Raw genomic sequence first — 27,896 nt, 5'->3', positions numbered from 1 at the left:
AAAATATGAAATTGGAAAAGAGATTAATTCAATCAGTTTTATCGGATTTTTTTTTTTTTTTTTTTTTTTTTTTTTTTACTTCTGAAGGTAATACCCTTATAAACAAATTTTAATCCTCCATAATAAGAGCAACAATAATCAAATATATGTGTTCTAATTTTCTGCCAAGAAATTCACTTATGCAACAGTATGTGATTATGTCAACTACTGTTGAAATCTAACAGTATATATTCCAAAATAACATTTCCCAGAAGATTTTTCAGTTTGATTTCGACAGAAGTGTTTCATGTGGTTAAAGTGTCACAGCCTAACTTATCTCTTGTGTGACATTCACAAAATGACTTTTTACCCTACAACAAGACAGAAGATCATCATTATCTCGAGCAGAAGATTACCAGGGAGTACAACCTGACTCTGTAGCTCTCAGATCCATCTTAGAAAGAGATTACGTACCCTGACCAGTGAAGAACAGCACTTTGCCCTCTAGGATATAGCTAGTGGAGAAAAAATTGAGTCACAACACAAAACACTCTCAAGGTAAGTGATGATGGAAAAGCTCCACTCCTCTGAAAAAATGAGAAAGACTCTGTACTGATGGGAATAGCATAGTGTATGACAGAGCAGTGGTCCATAATAAAACTACGCTCCCATAAGAATTAATGAAACAATGGCAAAATGCCACAAAATGCTTTTTCCCCCCACACTGTAGCAGCCGCTGTCTCCATTTCTTGTTTCAGCTTTCTATTTTATCATCAGTAAAACTGTTAATGAGATGTTTATTGAAGAGGTTAGAGGAGTTTACGTTTTGACTTAATACAGGGAGTTGATTTTTCTTGTTTTGCACCAGTACAACCTCATGTCACTGCAACATCCTGCAGCACTTCAGTGTATCTGGCTGCACAGATGATGTTAGACTGAATGTTTATAAGGCCCTTGGTGTAACAGTATTTTTCAGTCTTATTCTCATAAGTGTGGCTGTTCTGAGTATGAGTTATAATAATGTGCACGCACTAGCTCCTAGCTCACCTCAATATCTTCCTGATTTGCATTTCCTCACAGTTCTCTCCAACTGCAGTAGTGAGTGCAAAGTTAGTGTGATCCATAGTCAGAATAGCCACATTTATGAGAATAAGACCACAGCTGAAAAATATCTGATTCATTCATTTTTAAGACCTAAAGAACAAACAGGGACTTTGAGAGAAGCTCTGTCAGAGCCACACTCTCAGCATGCAGTGGTAAGAAATGCTGGATAATCAGTCCAGGGAAGGTGGTGTATCGAGAAGAGCGGGAAACCAAACACAGATCCTTGTGGTAATACGACGAAATCAAAGTGATGCCTGGACTCATCATCTAACATTTTTGTAAGAGTAAGAGCTATCATTTGGTAATTTGAATTCATACTGAGATACCCTCCGTTGACAGCACTGACCTGCTGCTACTTTGCTGTCCTGTGAAAAGCCTTTGAAACCTTTTTTTTTATTGGTTAAGCCTCCATTTATTGAGACAGATTAACTCTGAAGAAGATGCTTTAACTATAATACATAACACTTATGTTATCAAGGTCTAATTCTGTCATTTTATTAGTAAACATGGAAGACACTTCCACAGTTAGCAACCAAATTAAACTGACATTTGACCTGTGGTTACTGACGATGGCTGTGTTGCTGTCAGTGATTCATACTGTGTGCTCTTTTTTTTAAAGGGATTCAATGACTGTTTTCACCTTGTCCAGTTTATCATCCAAATAAAGTGACATGAAACTGCTTTTCCTCTGTAGGTGAAAAAAAAGAGTGTTGCTAAAACTCTACATAGTGAAATGTATGTATAAATCTGGGGGTTGAGCCCTTTAAGATCTTTTGTGGGCAAATCCCCCAGTCTTGTTTGACATCAATAATTCTATTTCACTGGCAGCCAGCTTGCATCCTCACAACGCAAGCATGACTATAAAAAGATATTTTGCATGAAAAATGCAGAAGAGCTTCAACCCCGATGCCCCAGTCACATCATCATAGCCACCACTAACACTAAACCTGACTTTTTTCCAGGAGCATTCATAGCTCATATCTTTCATTTGCGTTCCCAGTTGTTCATTTGCACAGCTGTTTGGCAAAAATGAAAAAGGGGAAAAAAAGAGCTTTACTGTCAGAACAGAAGGCTTGTTGAGGTGTCACAGAGGCCACTTTTTCTGAAAAAGAGAAAACTGAATAAAGGAGACAACTGCCAAAACACTCAGACGTTCACTTCAAACAGCAAATGTTTTCGGAAAAGCAGCACAAAGGGTTTTCTGTCTCCCCCAGATCAGCTGGGACTTACAATCTTATACACTTCAGCTCCATCTATTTCTCAGTTAAACCATTTTCTGCAGCTGATATAGCACATTGTAAACAGTGAAAAATGTTTAACAAGCACAACTTCTCATTTCAGCAACAATTTTTAAAAAATATTTTCACCTCTCTTCCTGCCTCCCTTTGTCATTTGTCCCCCCTCCCCTACACACTACTAAAGGTGCAGGACCATCCAGTGAAGCGATTCTTCAATGAGTCATTGTATCTCTTTGTGTTTCCATTCAATCCTGCATTTTTAAGAGATTAAATATGCAGTGATGTTTCTTCTTTTTCTTTTTTCTTTTCATCAGTGCTGAACCTTGTGCCTGCTCTGTGTTGTAAGGCTGTGGCGCCTGCAGCTGAAGTGCTTCAGCTTGGTGCCGCTGGTAGTTATAAATAAAAGACATCTTGTTCTGTTGTAGTCTGGTCCTGCATCTGACTGCAGCCGCGGCTTAAGTGATCTCTGAGGACCTCTGGCTGGTATTTAGGGAAGAAAGAGAAAGGCAGAGAAAGAAGGAGCATGTGTGACATGACAATAGCAAGTATTTCTTTACATTCTCTTCGGTGTGTAGGAAAATGCCTGAATTTATGTGTGTGAATTCATGAGTTTGACAGAGTGTATGTGTGTGCAATGGTCTGACCTGATGCATCTGTGTGTGTGTGTGTTTTTGTGTATGTGTATCTGGTGCAGTTGGGGGTTTTGCAGAGAGGGGTTAAACTCCAGAGCGATGCTCCATGGAGCGCAATGAGAGGAGAGGTACTCAGGGACAACACAAGCCATTCCAAATAGCACTCAGTCTGAATAATGCAGTAGTATGGAGGAGGGAGGAAGGAGTGGAGGAGAGGGAGGGGAGGAGGAGGTGAGGGGATGAGGAAGAGGAAGAACTACAGGACAGGGTGTAAGAGAGATTGTGTTGTGAGTGGGGAGAAAAAGAGCTGAAGAATGAAGTGAGCACAGTGAAAGGTGGAGGAGATAAGAGAAAAAATAAGGTGCAGGATAAAGGGAGAAGAAGAAATGTAGGAAAAGTGGTCCAATGGGGAAGACATCTGTTTCGCTATGATACAGAGGAAGAGGTGGAGAATAAGAGAGAAGTGGAGGGAGAGAATGTAGCGGGGGACAGGAGAAGAAAAAAGGCACAGAAAATAGAGCGGAGATGGATGTGGAGGCAGGAAGAATAATAAGGGCATCCTGTATCCAAAAAGTTTAAAAAGTCTTCTTCTCTGAAAGCTAAAAAGCTTTTCTTGAAAGTTTAATAATAACTCTTGATATAAAGCTGTGGTTTCCAATTGGTGGAGCTGAGACTACAATAGCATCTCAATGTAGAGGCAGTTTTATATATATATATATATATATATATATATATATATATATATATACATTCAGCATTCAGACACATTCATCTTTTTATTCCTATTGATACTCATGAGTAATTACCTTTGACTAGGTGCAGTGATTACATACTGAGTCCCAGTTACCAATTTTGTTTTGAGAAGATATACACTTTATCTATCAAGAATAAATCACATTGTCACAATCATGGGCAACAGTGTTTACATATGATTTTATGATCATTTAACACACAGAGACAAGATTAGTTCACTTCACAGAAACAAAGAGATTAGAAATACTGAAAACAAAACTAATGACAACCTGAAGTTCAATTTAGAAATTTCACAAATTCATTTGTATATTAAAAAAAAACATTAAGAGAAGGAAAAATACCAATTTCACTTCATATTCATTCAGTATAACCTTGTCTCGCCTCACACCTGACTGCAACTCTGATGTGCCAGTAATCAGAGAAAGCAACATTTTCTCTGACATCAAAAAAAAAAAAAAAAAAAAAAAAAAATGTAGACAGTGATTCTACCAGTAACACTCTCAGGTTGATGGCTGGTTAAAAGGGAGGAAATCTAATTTGGATTATTCACAAATGGAATATCTGCTACATCAGAGGCGTAACTGGAGAGGAGTGCAGCTCAACCACCATGAAACAAGGAGAAGACAAGTTGAAGAGACACCGAAGTTGAGATGAGAGATAATGATATTTATAGCAGCTACGCTTCCCGTCTGTGTGTGTGTGTGTGTGTGTGTGTGTTGGATCACACAGTATAAAGGTTTTGGATATGATTTTAGTGTGATTCATAGCATGGCCAAAATGTCTGTCCCCTGTTGGCTTGATGACTCCCTGTTGGTGAATGTGTGCCCATTTTTATAGATAGATTAGATAGACACACACACACACACACACACACACAGCGAGAGAGAGAGAGAGAGAGAGAGAGAGAGATGAAAAAAAAGAAGCAGGGTGAAATGAAATGGAAATTCAGAGCAAGCTTTGGATTTCAATAACAGAGGTACACTGCCATTTCCTATAGTTATGCTCTACAGTTGAAAAATTATTCATACACAAAATATATTAAATATCATGGAAATACTGATTTTTTTAAATATTTGTTTGAAATATATATCTGTTGAAATCTATATATCATTTCACAATCATCTACAGTTTCCCTGAAATTATTAAGATTTTATTATTGTACTGATAAGCAACTTAATAGCAGCCTAAAATCTTGTTTTTGTTGACTTTGGAAGTTTGACTTCTCACTGTAATGAAAAAATGAAGAATTCAACCATATCCAAGACTGACATGTGCATTAGCATCTGGGATGTGTTTGGTTGGATGATGCAGGTGCAACAGAGAAACAACAACAGACTTGAATTTAAATTATCGTATCAGTTTTTTTGCTGCAACCACCACACAGGTGCTAATCTGTAATTGCATGGTACAGTATGTCAGCATACATATTATTGTCAATTTATAATAACAACACAATATAATATTATGAAGATTAGGTGGATTAATGTAGATGGGTGTTACATACAGCAGATTTAGTGTTGGACAAGAAGTCTTTTCACTGTCACTGAACAAACTGTTTCTTGAATATGCCTTTTCAATGTCCTGATATCCTGATGGCCTTGGAAATAAGCATTGTTAAGGACCTGTTGCAGGACATGCTACTGTACAGCTTTGCAGTTTCTGAAGTGCTGGTTATTTGTGCTATATGGAGGACAAAAGATAATTGGCATTTCTAAATGGAAGTGTATTTTGTGAGGCCTTTTTTTTTTCAACATTGTGTCCTGGTTATTACAGATGACCCCACCTCAGCCTCTGTTGTATGTCAGAGGACCTGCGAGGATAATAACTTTATTTCTATACTGTGGCTCAAAATAGGGTTTTGTAAAGTAGAGTACAGAGAGAAACAGAGAGAGGGAAAATAAAGTAGACAAAGTAAATCAGAATATAACAGACATAGATAGATAAGCAAAAATCCACCACTTAGGTGGAGCTGATGGCAGTTTTATTGAACCATGTGTTTCATTAATGACAGTATTCAGAATGAGACAGTGTGGAACAATGGAAGTGTGAATAGCAACATGCGTGGGCCAGTCTCTGACTGAGCTGATGAAAGGGTGTAGGAGATCTCTTCAAGATGCTGGGGATCAGAGCATGACTGCTGTCTGAAGCAGCTCTTATCTATGCAGCACTTCCTAATATCTCCGTCACATGAGGATGTTGGGGACATCTTATGGACAGTCCTCAGCTGAGGAATCCATGTGACTTGCCTGTCTGTCAGTACCTTGTTACAAATCTCACCTGGTTTAAGTTATAGTGCAGACTTTGTTTGTTTTTGTGAGTGAAAATCAAAACATTACTGTACATAGTAGCTGACTACAGTAGACATACAGTATATTGCACTGATATACAATCAGTCATGAATAACTGTATTTTGATTTTTGAGTTTTATCAGGGGTTACACAAGGGATGTGGATCACTTCTTTTTGATCTACACATGTTCAGTTTCGAATTACTTAAGGAAACATAATCATACATAATGAATCCATTGGGGGCCTTTGGATGAAGACCAGAAGTCAAAACAAATCAGTCTCACAATAAAATTAGTCTTAATCGATGACTGTATAAATTGATCGCTCCCTGGTTGGCTGCAGTACAGGTCATAAACCCTGCCCCCTCTATATTAGCAGGTGAGACATGTGCCAAACTAAATAAATCTAAGTACGTGTCAAATAAATTTTCCCAAATATGGTTTTTGTCATTTTAGGTAGTTCAGCTGTTGGTTTTTCCAGCTGAAATGACAACTATTGCTGGTATATTTTATTATCTGTAGCTAACTATCTAACACTGTTGGTTGATTGGAAATTCCAAGCCAGAGACAGAAATAGTGTAATAGTGAGAGTAGAGGCATATGGGAAAAGTTAGCCTTTGGGACAGAAAGGCAACCTAATCAAGTAGTGTTGTGCCTAAACCTAACCAAACATGACCCATTCATCCACCACATCCTCCTCTCTATATGGACTTTGTCAGTCTTAATGCTAATTCACCTGACTTAAGGCTAACTTCTCCACTACCTGTTTTGGGAAAGGGGTTTAGCCAAACGGTCAATTATGCATGCACAAGGATATGTATTCACAGATAGGAGATGCACAAAAATTCAAGCACCAATTCAAAGACACTAATCAAAATTCTTAGTCTGCCTTCTTTCACTTTTATTTGTTTGAACAACTTCAATATTTCATACACAGGTGGAATACATGTTCAGTTTCTTTGACTCTGTGTAACAATACACTTTAGTCTTTGCAAAAAAATAATTTAAAACAATTCACATTATCAGCAGCTTATGGCCCACTTTCAAAAGCATCTAAGCACTAAGATCATCTCTGTGTCTTCACTTACAGCAGGTGTATTTTGGTAGCAAGAGAGGGTTTCATTGTCTGTTCTTGTTAACATATGTGATACTGTGTACTGGAATAGTGTTGTCCTGTCATAGTGCAGAGGTGCTTTTGTTGCCAGGCTATGTTACAGCAGAGATCTTTTCACTCAATGAACAAAAATACTTCCTTATCTATTTGCAATCCTGACAAGCATAAATGTCATTTGAACACACATCCGTTTATTTCCAGTGCAAATGATTAAAATGGAAAACAGAATAAATTATGAACACAACAGCAACTGAATGTGTGTATGTATCACTCTTTGAAAAAAAAAAAATCATTAACACTCATATTATCATGAGGAACAAGAATAAATGCTATGTCTAAAATGTACTGTATACTCTCAAATATCATACAACTGTGATTCTTAGTGCAATTTCACTTGTTACACACCACAGCTTGCTTTTTCCTCCATTTCTCCCCAAAGCATGCACACAGAAGGAGGGTCTGCCACTAAAATGTTAATCTGCAGGGTGCGGCTTGCATTAGCTTTTTAACTCATAAATTCAATGTAATGTTTGGGCAAATGTACACGATTTGAACACATTCTTTAATTTCTTCAAGCTACGCTTTCATACTTTATTGTGCTTTTTTTTTTCCTTTCAATGTGGACATGAAAAACTTAATTGTAGTCATGTCAAAGGAATTCCTTTTCTAACCTTTGTAGAATCACACTGTGCCAAATCTAGATGCAAGTTACAGCATGAATTCAGTAGCTGAAGTCATGCTGTAATAAGCAGTGGTAGTACACAACAGATTCAAAAGTAGAGTAGAGTAGTCAAGAAATTGTACTGCTTAGCCCTTTTCCAAAAGCTAATGCAAATCGCTACCTGATTTTTAGCCCTGCTAGCAGCAGCATATGTAGCCCTGATGATGGAATTGCTGGTCAGCTCTTCTGTCTGTGTGTCATTTGAAATCCTTTTGGTCTAACTTAGTGTAAAGACCTAGCCAAGCTTCTCAATTCACATAGGGGACAAAATGTTCAGTTATTCAGTGCAAATATGCATTCTTAATGCTGGATTTTTAGTTCTGCACATAGCTGCAGTGGCTTGGTCGTAGGCTGACCTGGGACTATGTTGTAACTGACATGTTCCTCCCCAGACATTAAACTATAATTTGAGGCTGTTGTTCAACTCCCGTGTGAAGAGCTAGCAGGGCTTTTAGATCAACAGGTTAACATAATCCTTCTGCAGTGCATCTTACTATACTGTGTTCCAGTCCACCACTCACAGTTGTTGTTTCCTACATTCCTATGGTCATCCATGTATTGCAATTTTGTGAATTCTCACAGTTATGTACAGTATTGCACAATTCAACTCATCTCCAGGAAGTATCCCAGAAGTATATTTAGCACTAAGTTAACCTTTAAACTGTTGCCTGCAACCAGTGCTGAGGACTAATATTTTACATTGAATGGCATAATAAGAATTATTAATGATTTTTAGCAATCCAGAGAATTAATATGCATTTCCTCAAGCAGGTATTCATGGTTTAAGATTAAATTCTCAAGTAACCACCCCACCATACGTTTAATAAAACATAGTCAACCATAATGAAAAGTTTTTAAAGACTGGCTCCTGGACAGTTGAGTTTTTTTTTCTACAAAGTATGAAAACCAGAATCCCGTGGTCTTGAATGTTTATCAGAGTTTCTATGTTCTATGCACACTCATGAAAGTAAAAGTGTGGTCTTTGTTCCCAGATGACAACAGTAGTAACATTCAGAGACCTCATGATGAAAGACTGATTTTTGCTTTCGAGTTTTGGAAAACCCTGCCACTGAGGCCGGCATCTCTTTTAGACACGCATGTGTACAGCAACAGAGTGATGGTCATCTACAAACAGAAAATAATTGACCTGTTATCATAACTATATATAACTAGTGATACGGATTGTGCAAAAATGCAGTGGTGTTCGTGTTTTTGTCAAATGAGAAGTCTTTTTAATATTTACTTGAAACTTCACATTTAAATGGACAGAAGTAACTCTAAGTCTCTGGCTACATGTCAGGTCTGTGCAAAGATACATTAGATGGGTCTCCAAGTGTGTAAAACCTCCTATGATGACATGCTTCAAAAAAATCTAAGGTTTCTTATTTCAGAGTGGCTTGACTCCATCTTTTTGCTAGAAGAACCTTTCATATCACAAAGGCTAACACACCTCTCATCTGTCTTGACACATTTATGATTTGAAATGCATTATATGAGGAGCCCTCAAATTTCCTACACCCTTAGACATACTGAAAAAAGTCACATAACTTTGTATGCAATACAAATACAGTATTTTGTAATGAGCATAAAATAATACAAATATTCATTTGTATACATCCGTAATAGATTCTTTATAGGAAGAAAAAAAATCACTTCCACAAGCAAGAACTCCCTCTCACACAAAGACTAAAGTGCTGGAGCCAAGAATGCACCATCTGCATCCAGCTGGCTTAATGTTGGAGTCTAGATATAGTCATATCATAACACACTTGTTTTTTGGGTGTAACTATGGAAAACCAGCGTCTTTTCCAACGCAGGCAGTTATGCCCCCAAAGTCAGTTGCTGATACAGCCAATGGCAGTCAGCTAACCAGGAAATAAAAACTTTCATCGGTTCATTAAAAAAAAAAAATGCACATGATCTATACAGGCCTGTTCGTTTTGTATGTATGTGGATGTGTAAAGAATGAAAATAAAGCCACTAGTAGGAAGGAGCCTGGCAGGGCCGTTGGATCAAACTCATGCAGAGTGGAATAATGAGGGTAACAGCAGCGTCTGTGGCCTGAGGAGGGAAACAAGGTGACAGATTCAGGAAACAACAGTTAACTGAACAACCTGTAACTCTAGGTTGGAAATACACAAGGGAAACCATTATTTTCATCAGTAAGAATCAGGGAGGATACAGTATTCATCTCCCCTTAGTAAACATAGCACACTCATTCAAGACCATAGAAGATCAAATGAAGTTAAGTACGTTTTAATTTCAAGGATAGTTTTAGATTTGTTCATGTCTGTTGATACTTATATGCCACATGCAGACTTACTGGTTGATTTAATCATCCCTCCTCTCCATACATAGAAGTAGTAAAGTGATCACTTCCTGATGTGACCACACTGTAAGAAATCAATTCCTCTGAAGGGATTCAGTGAATATTGAATATTGAATAATTCATATAATATCACCAGCCTAATCCTTTGATGACTTTAAGATTAGAATGGTCTCCCACTGTGGAAAAAACTGACCACTTTGCCAATAAATTAAGTCACAGGATTGTTACCTCCCACTTCAGAAAGGACAGTCCACTGCACTGTTCAGTCACTGTTCTTCGCAGCCAGTGGCTGGAAAAGCCTCCGCTTCCTGATTCTGGAACATGTACTATGAAGGAGAACATACACACACATTTAGTATCTTGAGCCCTAACTTTTTAATTTTAGAACAATTAATAGAACATGAAAGCCTATAGCATGTCTCAACAACACTGTGACACGGCACATTCATCAGTCATATATTCCTTCATGTTGTCCTTACCTAATCCTAACCCTAACCCTAACCCTACATGCACACAGCGAAAGTGAGAGCTACCAACCATTCTAATGATTTCTAAGGCAAATGAATAATCTTCTTTGTCAGGTTCATCAATGACAGTAAATAATCTGGACAGGTAATGAATACAAACAAAGAATGAGGATGCTGGATGCACTATGAAAAGCAATACCACCTCTGTAGAATACTGAAACCATGCACTTTCACTTCAAACCTAGGTGTGAAATAGATGTAACAGCAAACAGTTTGGATTTTTCTGCCGTGACAGTGTGAATTTCATACATCTCAACACTCATCTTTTCTGAAAAAACAGGGGATGCAAATCTTGGCAGCTTCAAAATTAGCTCAATGGGATGATGCATTCCCCCCTTATATTTCCATACTCACACTTTGGAATCAGATGATACTACCAGCACATTCTTAGCCTTGTTTTGGTTTAATAGTGAGAATTTGATATGTGTAACAGTTCTGCTGAATAATGCATCCACCTTTTATGTTTCTTCTCAGACACCTCAGGATCAAATTATGTTATTAGCAAGTATTTTGGGGGGGGGGGGGGGGGGGGGGGGGGCTTTGCCTGGAGAGATACAGCTGCGCTTAGTTTTGCCAAATAATGCATCCACCCCTTACAATCACTAAGAACACTTCAAATCAAAGAAAGATTAGAATCAAATGGTGTTATTACCAGCATACAGTTATTTGATCAACTTTGACTTGACAAAGTGAAACTGACACCTGACAGTCAATGTACTACATCTAAAAACCTAATTTTAGCATTTACTTGTTGGAACCTAACACTTAAGTATAACTGTCTAAGATCCTATTCGAATTCGAAGACATTCCATCTCTACTGAGGCTAATAAAACATTGACAAGTCAAAACATTCACAAAAACGATATACTTCAGAAAAAAAAAAAAGATTATATTGTTTTTAAATTGTACATTTCCTTAGATTTCATTACAATGATAAGGTAGCTTCCACAAGGAGCATGCAGCTCTCTGCAACTAGGCTAGAATTCAGCCTAACACTGTTCGTCCTCAGATTAGTGCTAAGTGTTCTAGTTACTGTAGTTAGATAAACCATGATTACACATGGACTGGAGTTTAAGAGTTGTGAAGTGAAAATCATAAGATTCTAAGAAAAGGATTTTATCATCAACACACAACTGACCCTGGTACAGTGATTGTTGCTCCACTTTGTTGTTAGGAGCCCTGGTTGCAGTCATCTGACTGTGGCCAGGAGTGATTCAAACCCACAAAGACTGGACATAAAAACTAATTTCTACTTTCTTTTACTTTAAGCACCACATCCTCTTGCATTAAAGTGCTTTGGTTAAGCTACATACATTTGTCAGTTCTCACTGTGTATATCTGCTCTCTAAAGCCTTGCCTTGAAGGAAGTGGAGTCTTGAAAGGAAACAGAAGGGAGGGAATGGTAGAAGAGCAACAGCAGCAATAATGAGGAAGCTAAGGCTAGAGAGAGAGGGAGCACAAGCAGGGAACAAAGAAAAAGTGGATGACAGAGAGATTAATGTAAATGTGAAATATTATAACCTACCGGCCCAGGACTGTGGCCAGAGAGCATGGAAGATAGTGATAGATACTGTATAACTGGCTGCCAATGAACCACCAGAGAGACCTAATATGACAAAGCCTGAGCATCATGAAGGCAAGTCATTTCTTGAGTAATATTCAGTGTATGAAGTCAGCCAAAGGAACAAAAAAAATATTTCAAGTTGCGCAGAGGCTCTTAAAGACGGTTACAAAATGTTGTTGGGTAAATGGCACAGAGCCTATGATATATTACCACAACATGAGACAAACAAGGCACACACAGACTGTAACTGGAAGTGGAAAAACCTGCAGCACTCTCTAATTAGTGGGAGTAGTATTGACTGTCAGCTGCACAAACAAAATCAAAAAGGGATAGAGGAAAAATGAGCTCTCATTTAAATGAGATATTACACTCAGCATCTGCCTTTTACAGGGAGGACTATGGCTCTGGATGATGGATAATAATGACTTTTTCTAGACACGCAAGAGCTGTTGACATGTTATTATCCATTTTTACAGGAAAATCCTGTACTAGTATCTGATAGCTTATCAGGGTTTATAAGTTGTAACTAATGCTCAATAAATGCTGTATTAAGAAGTTAGAAACCATTATTACAATTGTGTTGTCTTTTTAATCAGGTAGATCCTTTGAACCATTTGATCACTGATCTTCTGGGTGAGTGCTATATTCATTAACTATTTAGTAACATGTACATTATTATTGTGTAAAAAGACCATAGTAGTTAATCAGTAACTTCACATAATCAGTCTTCAATAGTAATAATAATAATAATAATAATAATAATAATAATAATGAGCAGCTGATGACTTACCACAAAGTTAAAAATCCCCTCTAACCCTATATTAATTTTTCTATTAATATTAAAATTTCTGTTTTTTTGTTTTTTTTTTACCTTTTATTAATCGCTTATTGACATTTATTACAGACTTAATGGCTAATTAGTAAGTCAGAAACTCACAAGTGTTTATTATTGACTTGACTAATAATGATACACCAGCAAGAGAGATTTTTCACAACCCAGCATCCTTGAAGTTGCTCTTATTAATGGCTTATAACTAATTAATAAATAATTGATAAATAATTCATTACCATCATTAAAGTCATTAGTCACAATTTATAAACCTTTTATAAAGGGCTCTCTCTGAAAGAATGGTACCAGAATATCCTTTTGGGCATATTTCGCTTGCAAGGCTCTTATCCTTGAAAGCACTTATTTACTTTCTTACCAAAAGTTAGACAAGAGGATCGATACCACTCTCATATCTGTCTGTGAACCATGCAGCTAGAGCAGCAGACGATAAGTGTTGCTTAGCATCAATAGTGGAAGCAGGGAGTGGCAGCTAGTTTAGCTGTAATCAAAATTTAACAAAGTCCACTTGCCAGCACCTCTAAAGCTCATTAACTGACATGTTATAAATGATTTATTTAATGTGTACATAAATGGACAATTTCATTTAACAGGCTGTGTTTTACAGAGTTACTTGCTGAAACTCTCAGTCTGTGTTTGTGCCTGTGTTTTCACAGGGCAGCATTTTGAGCCAGGCTCAAACCTGTTTAATTTTTGTGTTAAACTATTACTGTGTCACAATAAGTTTTGATATTTATTTAAAGAGAGAAAAAAGTAACTATTTATATTTTGAATATGTGGTCAGCTTATCCAAATAATGCCTATTTTTCGATAGTTCTTTCAAAGATGTGAGGACAGTGGGAGTGACCAGCTTATCATCCTGGGGAGAGCAGTCTTACCTCAACAAGCCCTTTGGTAATTTACTGCTGGTTCTGATTTGTTATGTATGGATATACTGGAAGATGAAATTTTGGTCTCAGAGGTGAAATCTAAGTTGCTGTTTGACATTCAGGGTCAACGATGATGACAAATTTTATGACAAACACACATTCATTGATTTGAAACCAGTTTGTAAGTTGGCCATTATTTCATGGCTCCAAATTTTCCACTTAACTTCTCTCCACTTCAGCTGTTAAATGCAGTCTAACAGATGGCAAAGCATTTTTGGAGAGGTACTGTACACTATTAGGCTGTTTTTATACACTTCCTGCAACAGTTGCTGGTGGTGAGAAAGCTTTTCACAAGGTGAAGTGTATGAAAAACTTTTTAAGCTCCACAATATGTCAACACAGACTGAACAGCCTCACCATCCTGTCTTTTCAGTGCAAGGTGGCCAGAAAATTGCACTTCACTGACATTATTGATTAGTTTGCCAGCATGGAGTTTTAGCAGTGGGCTCTCTGACATTGGAGGTACAGACTGTAAGGAGGGGAACAGGGGGCACAATTTTTATATCAATGCCCCAGTTTGTTTTGTACCAGATCCTAAATCTGTGAGTGACATCAGACAATTCGATCTTCATCCTCAGCTGCACAACTAATTCTTTTGAGAGCTGTGTGTTGAATCACTAATGTAGTTTGACAGAAAATCTCCACCTGGTGGAACATTTCCTCACTGCTGTGTTTATACAGTCTACTACAGTGTTTCAATGCATCATTGGATCTGACGTGTATCTCTGTTGATGGCCTTAGGCTGCGTTCAGACTGTCATTAACACTGCATCAAAAAAAAAAAAAAAAACACAGCCAGCTCATTCTCTTGATGGAGGAGGTTATGGCAAAAAATTGCAAAACAGTTAAACCAAGTTCAGTTTCAATCAAATGCATGCAAGCCCACATTCCTGGTAGATTATTACTGTTAATTCTGTTTGTTAACCTCACAGGGGATAAAATGATTGCTGCCATTACAACTGGATTTTTGTCTAGTACTATTAGACAGTTGTGTAGTGGGCGTGGGACAATCTTGAGACTCGTGCATATGTTATGGTCCTGCAGCAAAACATGCACAGCAGTATTCAGTCTAAATGACACCTAAAGGTAAAGATCTACCAACTATGGTGCGGTGCAGGGTGTAATTCATCCTTATTCATTTGATATGGCAGATGAATGAGAATATATGCATGTATGTGTGTGTGTGTGTCAATAGAGAGAAAATACTGCTATAATGTAGTATAAGTACGAGGTGCAGGTGGTTACTCTAGGAAACCATCTTCCTTCATTCTCTGTTCATCTGTTTGCTTGTTATCTACAGTATAAAGTAGTCACACTGTTTGACTTACTGATTTGAGGTTGGACTCCATCTCTGTGAAGTTCCATTCAGTCAGAGGTAGGCTTAAACTGAAGGGCTACAGAGAAACAGGAGGGAGAAAATGCATTAATTCAGGTCAGTAAAAAAATAATTCAGTTAATTGGCTGCTGTGTGAAAAAAAATATGACAGATACAACTACCAGTTTGAAATTTCAGTTATCAGACATATCTGAGGTACTGTATATGCAGTTGAATGGCCTGCCTGACAGTGTGTTTGTATTTGTGTGTCTCTGTACAGTGCACATCTACTGACATCCATGACAGCATTAGTCCCAGCTTCCACAGTACTCTGTTGATGGCTCCTGAGCAGCAGCTGCTGTAGCTCCTCCAGGCTCATATCCACGTTCTCCACTGCATCTGAAACCTCCACTCTGCGCACACACACACACACAGGGAGATAGAGAGAGAGAGAGAGTAATATGTAAGATATAAACACAGACATACAGGATCACTATTTTCATCACTGTGAAATTTATATCTCTTCAAACATCTGAAAGTAAACTGCATTTCCTATGTGTGTTTTCACCTGTCCAGAGCGGGTCTCTTACTCCTCCTCTCCATCACAGAGGCCGTAGAGCCTCGCCCCTCCAGAACAGACTGGACCATTGCGACAGGGAGAACAGGAGGTTCTGAGGAGCACACCTCACAGGAGGAGGTCAATGCTACAGCCTCTCCTCCTCCTACACTGCCTCCTTTCCCTCCTCCTCTCACACCTGGACTCACAGGCTCTTCTTTGATAAGCATCATACACTTCTCCCTATTAGCAGAGTCAAATGCCATGAGTCAAAAGTAGTGATGGTGGGCCAAAAAAAATCATTAAAATCTCTTAGGCCTGTCTACATCAGTTTGTTGCATCATTGCCAACTGACTCATCATTCACCATACTACAAACAGCCTTTGAAAAAAGTTTTATGATCCAGTATCCATGATCTCTTCCACAATATTCTCAAAAAAAAAAAAAAAAAAAACTTTTATACTGGGAAATGGTATTGAATCACTCACCTGGTTTCATCAGGTTGCATCTGCAGGGCCATGCTGGCCTGAGACATGTCAGTAACATCTGATATGATTGGTCCTCCTGTTAGTCCACTAGTAGAGCAAGAAGCAGTGTCACTGGATGGCTGAGGATGAAGAGGAGAGGACTGTGATAACATTTCTAATCTTGGTTCTATGTTGCTCTTTCAAACTAAATAACACTGTTGGTTATGTAACCAGAAGGTATACACAAATGCATTGTATGTGGTAAAAACTGAGCTACAGTAAAGCCATAATCTGAATTTATCATATAGAATTATTATGCCAGAGAAATGCGTAAGTTTCCTGAAAACATCATTTGAAGCAATTTGTGGTAACAGAGCTAAAATAAAGCCAAACCAAAGTTATAATCTGGCTGTACAGTTGTTGTACTCTGGATGTAATGCTGCCCAGTGACTGTGGCTTGGTAATATCTGGGCTATAAAAACCACCACTGCACTTAGTGCACTCTCACAGAGAGAGAAACAACTACGGTATACAGCTACAGTAAGAGGACCAAGTTAAAGCAAGCTGGGGAACTAGCCCTTAAGTAAAGTTACAGTAAATGTACTTTTTCCCTTCATAACTCTCTCTAATTGAAAAATTTACATAGATAAAGCAACATTTTTGGAATTCTGATTGATATCCAACATAACTAAATGAGAAAACAGTTATAATCATAATAAAAACAAACAGCTGAACATGTTTTGCTGGCAGTAAGAGGACCAAGAGTGCAGTAACTGTTCAAACTTACAAAAACAGTCAATTCACTTCTGTCCAAGGCTTTAATTTGTATAGTCTGTGTTCAGTCATACACAGCATATCTGTAGACCTAAATCAGTCACTACGCACTGCTTCCCTCTAGTGTTGATATAACATAACAGCTATAGAGACTGATGGCAGCAGGACGTCAAAGGAGATTTATGTCCAGATAATATGTTCACATATATGTAACGCATATCATGTTTCATATACACTTTCTGGAGCTGCTGAAGAATGTGATCTCTTCTGTTTTAGGAATGGTGTGTGCTAAATCAAGTGCCTTAAAATATTAGTTTAAAACCCCAACATGGCCAAGCACTTAGAAATACCAGCCAGTAACTACAAAGTTGATGTTTACTGCATAGCTGCCAGCACCATTTGTGCTCAGTCTAGAAGGTCAGTAGCACAGTAGTTTACTAATTATAGTTGCCAGCAAAATGTGTCATTGAGAAAGGCAGCAGATCATTAATAACTACACAGGAGCCTCATTTTGCTCTAAAAACACTTTCACTTAAATGTGTGTTAAATGAATGAAACAGCAGCTAAGAAACACATTCAGTGAATAATTTGCAGATTTTCTCACCGACTGAATGTAGAAGGGTTCATGCATTGGCTCCATTGGGTGACTATGGCTGAACTTGGAGGCAGGAGGACTTGGAGAGCCATCGTCCAACATCAGGGGCCTGGAGGGAACATTAGTTTTCAATCAGTAACACATCTGGAGTCATAACAGTTAATACAGAGTTAATGTTAGCAGGACATCATCATCACAGAACTAACTGATACATAAAAGTGGTTACAGATGAAAGCTTTATTGGGGATACTTCTGTTCCTCTGCTGTCATATATCTCTGTTGTATAGCACAACTGAATGTCACTGTCACAGCCTTTTCTGACATAGTGTACCAATTTTTAGGTACGGTAGCTGTTTGGCTGTAGGAATGGCACAGTTGGTCCAGACTGATAATCTCTTTTCAGATAGTGCCAAGATCCTGTCAAAATTTAAATTGGTCCAGCAGTTTGGTTTATGAATAAAAACTTGCAAAGGTAATAACATTCTCATCACCTTCACCTGTTCTTTGTGTTTACTGCTAATTAGCAAATGCTAACCATCTAGATGGTGAACATGGTACACATTACACCTGCTAAACATCAACATGGTAACATTGTCATTGTGAACACGTTAGCATTTGCCGCTCACATTAGCTTTGCCACTGACAGCTTTGCTGCTGACGTTAGCATTTAGCTCAAAGCACCACCCTACATAAAGACAGCCTCACAGGGCATCTAGCATGCTGATGGATTTGTAGTCTTTTTTTTTTTTTTTTTTTTTTTTTTTTAAAGGTTTTGCCTTTTCAGATAGTTGACAGTGGAGATATGACAGAGTGGGGATGAGTGCATCATGAGTGGGCTGATCATAGAGATGCTAAACACAGACTGAAGATATTTAGAGAGAGTATGAAAGTAAAAAGGCCATACAGAAATATCAGTAAAACACAAAATTAAATGACTCCTTTCCCAGGTAGCCCACTGACCCTCATTTCTTTAGCACTTTTGTGTTCCAGCATGCTTTTCCTTTCTCATGTCAGCCTTGTTCACACTCAGCAACAAAGCTGAACCAGCATTTTACACACACAGGCTGTAGCGGGGTCATGCACTCTGCTCTGCCTTCACTGTGTGTGAATGTGTGTGTGTGTGTGTTTGTGTGTGTGTGTCTGACTGACTGATTCAGCACTTGTCTCCATTCACAGTGCTTGTTGAGTTAGATTGTTCAGTTTGTCAGCTGAGCCAGCCCTTCCCTCTGCCCCTCTGTGGCTCTGTTTGTCTCACTTTTGTTGATTGCTCCACTGTGTGCGTGCGTGTTTGTGTGCGTGCGTGTCTGTGCGTGCGCGCGTGTGTGTGTGCCCATGGGTGCGTGCATGTACTCACAGCTTTCTCTTTAGGCCCACAGTGCTGGGTGTGTTGGACTGCATCTGGCTGAACAGAAACTGAATCAGCTGGCAGAGAGAGAAAAAGCACAGCATGAATCAGCATCTTCACTTGGTCTCATACACACACACACACACACACAATGTCCCATTATTTTCTGCTTGAAACATAAAATCAGAAAAAAGTTTTTTAAAAAGTCTCATGACCCACCCTGTATCATCTCATCAAAATATGTTAGATATCTTTTGATTTGATGGCCTTATACTATAAGCTACAGTTTAGTATGTATTAATATATATATTTTTAAAAGAATATGCCAAATGTAATAGAAACTACTTACATTTTAAACATTTCACATATGACATTTGTACAGATGAATTATAGAATTATAGAATATAGAATTATAGCAGGTGGAAACTTTTGAAGTGTTGTACCTAACTTCTAGTTAAAGTTTTGAGCCAAGTAGAGTACCTAACTAATATTAATACTTGTAAAATTTTGAACCAATCAGAACACTGGGTCATAAGACGTAACAAACCATTAAGCAGTATTTAATGGCTCAGCGGACAAGAATAATACCAGTCAGGTAGAATATGAGGTAATACTAAATGTACCTTTTTTTTAATCCTCAGATCCTCTGATCATGCCATACTAACATACACATGCAAACACAGACTGACCTTGTTCATGACTTTCTGTTGCTGTGTGTGGTTCTGTCTCAATGAGACCACCTCTCTCCACAGCACTTCATTCTGCCTGGAGGAGGAGGAGGATGACAGAGAGGTGATGGAGAACAGAGGGACAAACAGAGAAAGCAAAATCATGTTTAGTAGGATTTTTGTAAAAATTTAAATCTAAAATTAGCTTTGGATTTGGGTTTACATATAGTGTAGGGAAATATATAAGTGCTTCCATGCAGACTTGCATTTTCTCTCTTTAGTGTGAAATATCTATGAATTGAGGTAGTGGCTATCAGCTGATCAGCACTAAATCAAGAGTTATGTAGGTACATGCTTTTCCTCATTTCTTAGTGGTGAAGCCTATTGCGCACAAACACTTTAATACCGTACAAATCTTTTTGTCTTCACAACTCCGGCTTTGACCTGTCTCTTTCTGGGACATTTTTATTACAGATGTCACCCACTAACCTGACTAGGTTTATTTACCGCCCCTGCTGTGTTCACAACACCCTACTGTCAGCTGGAGTTCTCTTGCTACCTCACTACAGTCCACCCCAAGGTGGTGCACATGTGATCTCACTGATTTGCTCTTAATAGATACAAAGACAAGCTTAATAAGTTGTTTTGGTTGTCCCACTGTGTGACGGCACAATGACTCAGCTGTTAATTCCACCATAATACCTCCAAGTCCCCAGTAGGCTATTCATGAGTATTGTCAGAGGCAGATGATGCTTGGAGACATGTCCCAGGCTAGGATCTCGGGAGGGACAGGATCATCTGACTGACTTTCCTAGAATGTGCATGTGGAGTTCAACTGTTAAAACGTGATGTCATGTAGCTTGACTTTCAGAAAGGGAGGAGAAATTACATCTCTCTCCGCACAGCTGCTCATCCCATTCTGTCATTTTTAGAAAAGGAGAATTTGTGCAGTGTAACTGCACATTTAATAACCTGTTGTTGGTAAAGTCCTGCCTTATCTATAGCACATGCAGTGCTTGATGTATCTGAGTCTCTCTCCAGGTTTGTGTTAAGCAACTGAAAGGCAGAGCTGTGAGTAAGATTCCCACTCAGCTGCTCCTTTCCTACTCTAGAGCTCATTCCAGACTGAGAGGAGCAGCAGCTTACTCCAGACTGATCCATCTTTCAGGTCAAACCTAGCACTTAAGTATTTGTGTACTGGTTATGCTGGTGTCTTATTGTTGCCTCTGGCAAGGCATGTCCAGTCTTCTTGGCTGAGCATCATGTTTTGACACTGTGCTCACCACCTTTTGTTTAAATCATTATTTCATTCTTGTTCAGTTGTCTGACAACAGAAACAGAAAAATATGTAAATGACAACAAGTATATTGTGAATTCAGCTGCATTAAAACATGGTTTATGTGATCACAGGGATTAATATACTGTACAGAATGTTTAACAGTTTTTTGTGTGTGTAACCTGGCACTGTGTGAAGAAGAGAACAACTTTTTCTGTAATCATGCATTTTAAACATCACTGTAGCCAATAATACAGCACAACAACAGACACTGTCCTGACTGAAATACTGATTCATTCAGCTGGCTGTCTATCTCACTCTTTACCTGCTTTTGGCAGACATGTCACTGTGGGCAGAGTTCAGGTACAAAAACTAACTCAATATTAACATTTTAGTGTCATGACAGAGGGTACAGTTAGAGTATTCCACCAATTCAGCATTGCACTCCTATAACCACAAATCACGACTGGATCCTTTTTTTTCTTTCTTTTTTTTAAGGAGTGCTAAAATAGAGAGTACTGGAGATATTGTCTTTGCTGTTCCACGCAATCATCCTCCTTGTGTTTATAGCGTATCTGGTCCCAGGTAATGAAGACTCAAGCTGCTAACCTCAAGCAGAGATAAGGAGTGTGCTACAGAGATCTGTGAAGGTCACTTCTTTCTGAATCTGCAAAGCCACATCAGACCACATACAGCTACCTCTGGAGACACAAAGGGCTTTATACAGCCATTCTCACATTTGCAGTCATACTCACCAACACCTGGAAACATACTTGAACTGACATTGGTTGAGTTCTTTGCTAACTCATAGTCACCAGGTAGAAGGTGATCTTGCTACTCCCCCTGAGTAGGGAGGCTGAGGTCTATACACCTAGCATTAAATAGGTTCATTCTAACTGACTGACCTTATAGAAATTTTCCACACACAGTCAAAAGGTGGAGCCTGACAAGTTCTTCATATTCATGTTCATAGACCTAAGGTTACAATATATTGTATGTAACCATCATTTTTGCTGTTCTAACTGTCGTATGGGTCATTTAAAGAAATTTAGAAACATATAAACCTGTGCAACCCAATATTTGTTTAGATTCAGACTTTCATCCATTCCTAATTAATAAAACACAAAAGACAGCGTCTGTGATGGAAAATCTTCTGGGAGCATTGTCCATATCTACATGCATGGCTGTACATGCGCACAGGCACACATCTGTTCATCCCTTCTAAGAATGTTGTTACCAGTGTGTATGTGTGTGTGTGTTAGTCAGGTGAGCAGGTGAACATTCTCTCCTCTCATTAGCAAACAATACTGAGCACAAAGCAGCTCCATCACACAATGGACACACAGCAGCTATTTTCAGCAACAATAGCCTCTAGAGAAACAGTCAGTTCATCCACTGGGTGATTTGTTCCAAGTTAGTAAGAGGGATAACAGACAGGTCAATTGCTATTTTCTAATTTTGCCCCTGAAATACAGAGAGCTTCCTAATGATATTTTCCAAAAAAAAATTGAGTATTTCTGAGGTTGAGGGCCATTCTGTACTCATTGGTGTTTGATGTGCGTGATTGTGTTTCTACTGAAACTCAGGAAAAGTGATGATGATGTAAGAATGAGAGGATGTCCTGGTTAGTTAGCAGATGTGTGTTTTTGGACCTATTTTGACCACCACCTCAAGATTATGTAATAATTTGGGACATATCCATCAATATTACATACTAGCTATGTCTGGGTCTCTGAGGATCTGGGGCTCCAGGGCAACTAGCATTTTTGTTGTCCTGCTCAGACGGCTGCTGGGCCACTTGACTGGAACAGTTGTAGGGTTGAGCACCCTGGTCATGATAAATTGTTTTCCTAGTTAGGTAAAGAATTTGAAAGAGCTTTTCGCCATCAAAACAGCATTTCAACTTCACATGGACAGGTATTTTATGGAAAGAGAACATGTGACCAATGTTCAAGCTTGCTGTACATCAAGCCATTACTGTGCTAGTCATTAACACGTAACACTTGTTGAAGTGTTAAGTGCTTGAGGGGCCATGACACATACACACACACACACACAGCCCCGTTTTCATGGCAGATGCTTTGCCCATCTGTGTGGTATTTTGGTGCCCAGTGCAGGGTGCATGGTGCACAGATGGGAAGAGAGGTGCAAACAAGTGGAAGGGTCAATCAAATGAGGCAGCGAAAAGCAAGGTGGTGGTATTTTGGCTAGTGCTGGGATGTTCAAGTGTTTTTCCCCCTCAGTATGTACCGGGTGCAGACTTCTTTATGTATTGTTTTGAAAGATGAGACCAGTGCAGCTAGTGAATTTATTAACTACCACATCCTACAGCCCCACACTCTCTACTCACTGTTTCATGTCCTGCATCTGACACTCCATGTTGTCCTGTTGTGTTCTGAGAAGTTGAACTTCATACAGCAGTTTACTGAGGTCCTCCTGGCGAACTTTGGTCTCCTCACTCTTTACTATGGATACCTGCAGACACAAAATACTGCCTAATTCAGCAATTCCAAATTTCCTCCAGCATTAATGGTCTGCAGAAGATGAATCTTAATGACTTTGGTCATCTCCTGATTTTTCCTCTAATGCCACCATGAGGCTTATTTTTGGTGTTTGGTAAAATGTCTCCATGATGATTTCTTTCATCTGGCATCATTATCAAATCAAACTTTTCTAGATCACATACCTGCAAAACTGACATTCCCACCAGTTTGAGCTATAATGTGTGTTCAGTGCCTAATTAGCAAGAGTTGACACATTAACACACTAAGTTAAGGTGGTGAAAATGGTGAATGCTTACAGTAACATGCTGACGTTTAGTAGGTATTATCATTATACCTTATCATTTAGCCCACAAAAGTCTAGGGCTTATGGGCAATGGGAATTGTTAAAGTCCACTAAAACAGATTTAGTCTAATGAATAAACAAGAAATTAGATCTAGTTTCTAGTTATTAGTGTAGTGACAAATGTTAATGGGATTGTTAATAAGGATTCTTTTGGATCATAACCCCCTGGTCAGTTTGTCTTGAGACACTGTGTATTTTTGTGTGTGTCCATACCTTCCTCTTGATGTGTTCCAGCATGTGCTCATGCCCCTGGAGGAAGTACAGGTGTTGGAATTCTGTGTCGTCTCTCTCAGGCTTCACCAGACCGCTCTGCTCAATGTTCACCACTTTACGGAAACCATCTGGACACATACACATATAGTATGTAAGAGAAGAAGAGAAGAGAAGAGAAGAGAAGAGAAAAGAAGAGAGGAGAGGAGAGAAGAGGAGAAGAGAAGAGTGTACTCACACATGTTGAGCTGTCGAACGAAGCTTGCCATATTATTGTGTTTAAAGTACTTTGGCAGGACTTCTTTGGCAAATCGTCCTTGGTCAAATACATGAAAACTAGTCCCAGTCTGAAATAGAAAATATAGTCAGGAGTTTAAAGTTAGTTAAAAACATCTTTTATCATATCTGACTTGACATCTAGTCTGGTCTAAAACATCAGCAAACTGCTCCTTAATGTGATGGAAAACACAAACTTTTCTGTGACCCTGTTGTGTTATAAATACTGTTTCAAATTATCAGTCTGGTTACCACCAGGTACCAGGGTTCTTTACACTTTAATTACAACATGGGGAAATTAAAAAGACCAAAGTTTTATGTTGTTTTGTTAAGTTGAAATCTGTCACTCTTTACTTTCATAAATTTTGCTGCAGAAAACCTGACACAGGAGAAGTTCCAGCTAACAGTGTGGCACCACTGGGATCATGCTTTTTATGCATAAAAAACATGATGTAACAGACAGTATTTCAAGTCCAATTTTTGCAGCAATAATGGATTTAAAATGAAACTCACATAAGAGAGTCAGACTTACAGCAAAACGTTTAAAAAGGACAGAAAAGACTATAAATTAAGTCCATACTGAGAAGCCCATATGAAGTCGCACCAGTACACATTGAGTTCAAATACTGTATTCACCACTTAATTACAGTATTTGAGCATGTTCAACTGTTAATTACAAAATTTCTGAGAGCATTTGGAGGCTGCTGGTTTGCACAGTCTGGAAGAGCAGAATTGGCTTGAGAACACTTTAATACCTTTAAAAAAAAAAGTAACTGGACCAGACTCAACGTCAGTGACAATGTGATACATCACTGTTGTCAACACAACTCACCTCCTGTTACTGCAGAGGAGACAGATGAATACTTTATCTGAAACAATGTTACCTGAATGATGAAAGGAGTTTTGTAAGGATGTAATTTATTTTTCCCCACAGTGCAAGATCTATTCATCAGCTCAGTCAACCAATCAAACAGATTGAGGGATGAGTCATACTCATGCTCCCACTTTTAGTAAGCAACTGCAGTTTCTCTGTTTTGCCCTGAAAAACAGTGCTGTGTTTTAAATGATTTACATTTTATTTATATCTGAACTGACCTAATGCTATTTAAAAACAGGTGTGCTATAAGACAGTTCTAATAAGATGTTTTTGCCCTCCATGTTGTGATGCTCACTTGTCTACTAATAGTCTGACAATGCGACAGCTGATGCTGCACACTCTAAATGTCATGGGATTGGACAGCAACCTCTTTTGTGCATTTGTCTCCTTTCAAAGAAGAACAGAGAGGCTGAACTCTTACAGTTTGTTACTGAAGCCTCATCTTTTATTACACAATATTCATGCCCAAGGAAAAACAGAGTAAACAAATGGTAGACAACATATGGGCTCTGTTTTATTATCTCAACAATTCTATACTAAAATATTTTGATTTCATGTAAAGTGATAAATGTCATTTTGCAGTTTCTTATATTAGTATTGGCTTTGCATTTATATTCACATCTAATAAGTTTCACAGTGAAACTCCTATTTGTTCTCAGAATTTTGAATTTAGCTGCTTATTCTGGATCAAAGGTCAGAAGTAAAGTGCCAACAACAACTGAATACTCATCAGAGTGCATTTAAAGCACTAAAGAAAGCCTGGTACTTAACACTTAGCCTGATACTACAGAGGATACACACCAATTAAATGGATCTCTCTCTCAAAAGTAGGCTCACAATATGTAAGCAATCTGATGGCTTATCACTGATTTGTAAAATTTCAATAGAAATATTTAATAAATGGTTAACAAAACAATAACATATATAACATAAATAAACAATAATATAAACACTTGAACCATTCACAAATATACTTTGTTATAAAGTTGTGCTGTCAGTCAGAGGTACAGCTTGCACATCAGATAAGATAAATAACAGTTCAGGACCATTCTGAAGGATGGTTTAAGAATAATGTCAATGGCACCTTATGTAAAGTCAGGCAGGTTTCATATCTGGTAAATAGAAGTAATGCACTTTCTCCCTATGACTTGGAACCCCATTCTCTTCTCATTGACTTAGAGACCTGGGGTCCCCAGATGCCACGAGGTCAGTAGTTGAACCCCTCACAGAAAGGCAGCTAATTAGCGATCTAAATGATGATAGTGACACCCTGGGTGGGGAGCTAGCCCACCTCCTGTTAGACAGTAAAATCACTGCCAAGGGTCCTGCAACAGTCAGTTTAAGGGAGGTGAACTGCAAATAGATTGATGTTTTTTGAAGCCCTAAAGGAAGGTGAGGCTTCCCCTGCCTGTGACACTCAATCATTCAGTCTCTCTTAATACATCCACAACTTTGACAGTGTTTTGAGATAGGTTTCTGAGTTGGGCCTCATGAAGACGCAATCCCCATACTGAATTTAAAAAACTTTTGTGTCGCTGGTTTATATTATATGGTATATACATCCACATAAAGTTTGCTGTTTGCTTGTTGTTGCTAAAAGCTAAAAGCCATATATTTTGAATCAGTTAAGATCTGTGAATACAGTGTATCATTGTGTGTCATTTTCTGCCACATATCACAGAAATATGGCATATCTTCTTTTCATGTTGTGAGATACAAAATTGTGACTTTTAAAAATATATGACAGTGCCTAATCACAATTACATTTGACTTGTGTGATGCAGTAGCACCTGCTGATCATTTTGATGGCTGTTCCTAAACAGAGAACAACAGGTAGATAATAGACAATGAAGACTCATAACAGTGTGTATTATCTGTGGAGGACAATGATGGTTTTGGAGGACATAGTTTTTACATTTTAAGTTGGTGTAAACTGAAATTACTTTTGATGAATGTGGCCCATACACTCAAACACACAGGTGGAAATTTGATCCCAAAGACAATTATATTTCTTATAGAGTTACTACAGTACAAAGTGCATTATGTTCTGACTCACAGCGCTCCAGCAGATGAGGTGGTTGGTATCTGGGTCCTCAACCAGGGTCCACAGCTTGGTGAGGAAGGCTGGAACATTGCTGGCATAGCTGCCATCTACACCCATGGCACCTGGAGACTCCTGCATACTGACACCTGTCCACTGCCAAGACCGTTTACAACAGGACACCAAATGTGCGTGTAGGTGAATGTGTATGTGTGTGTGTGTGTGTGTGTGTGTGTGTGCGTGTGTATGTATGTGTGTGTGTGTGTGTGTGTGTGTGTGTGTGTGCGTGTAGGTATGTGCAGACTCTCAGACTAGTCCATGTTTAAGAAAGTCCACCTCTGATGATCTGTTACTGATAATCCCAAGTTTGTCTCAGTCTCTTCGATTCCATTTCAGTCTGTCAATCTGTCCCTGTACGTCCTTGATAAAACAATCTCACCACGTCTCTGATTTCTTGTTTTTCTTTGCTGTTCCTCTTCTCTTGGCTTGTCTGTTTAATATTTCCTCTTGTGCTCTATCTTTGTGGCTCCTTTAGTTTCTTTTTCTCTTTTGCTCTCCTCTCTCTGTCCTCTCTGCCACACCAGTCATCCAACTGAATGTCATCACAGAAGGTCCATGTCAGCACA

At 38.6% G+C, this 27,896-nt stretch overlaps 1 protein-coding gene and 1 long non-coding RNA gene across 2 annotated transcripts; one reads left to right on the top strand and one right to left on the bottom strand.

Annotated features, from left to right (window-relative positions):
• Positions 1–218: 218 nt before the first annotated feature.
• Positions 219–16,037, top strand: LOC127142897 (uncharacterized). The gene is made up of 3 exons (XR_007814008.1): positions 219–537; positions 15,619–15,801; positions 15,915–16,037. It is a non-coding gene; the product is annotated as an uncharacterized LOC127142897 (long non-coding RNA).
• On the bottom strand, positions 9,431–27,411 carry hsf4 (heat shock transcription factor 4). Its single transcript, XM_018703503.2, has 13 exons — positions 27,286–27,411; positions 24,315–24,423; positions 24,080–24,207; positions 23,370–23,494; positions 19,765–19,840; positions 19,085–19,152; positions 17,740–17,839; positions 16,383–16,501; positions 15,907–16,137; positions 15,634–15,751; positions 15,352–15,417; positions 10,386–10,483; positions 9,431–9,889 (listed from the first exon to the last, which is right to left on the bottom strand). The coding sequence occupies exons 1-12, from the start codon at positions 27,409–27,411 to the stop codon at positions 10,424–10,426; spliced, it is 1,326 nt and encodes a 441-aa protein (XP_018559019.1). The 3' UTR covers positions 9,431–9,889; positions 10,386–10,423.
• Positions 27,412–27,896: the final 485 nt, after the last annotated feature.

This window comes from Lates calcarifer, linkage group LG10 (genome assembly GCF_001640805.2).
Source record: "Lates calcarifer isolate ASB-BC8 linkage group LG10, TLL_Latcal_v3, whole genome shotgun sequence".
Lineage (NCBI taxonomy): Eukaryota > Metazoa > Chordata > Actinopteri > Centropomidae > Lates > Lates calcarifer.
The sequence above is the reverse complement of the archived record's forward strand: the minus strand, read 5'-3'. Positions and strand labels throughout refer to the sequence as shown.

What these genes read in the sequence shown, in the direction of transcription:
- hsf4 (XM_018703503.2), bottom strand. Translation starts at nt 27,411, where the DNA reads ATGCAGGAGTCTCCAGGTGCCATGGGTGTAGATGGCAGCTATGCCAGC. An exon ending in AAGAGACCCGCTCTGGACAG is followed by an intron (nt 15,752 to 15,906) that starts GTGAAAACACAC and finishes GTGTGTGCGCAG; the next exon opens with AGTGGAGGTTTCAGATGCAG. An exon ending in TGGAGTCCAACCTCAAATCA is followed by an intron (nt 10,484 to 15,351) that starts GTAAGTCAAACA and finishes TCTCCTTCATAG; the next exon opens with TACATGTTCCAGAATCAGGA.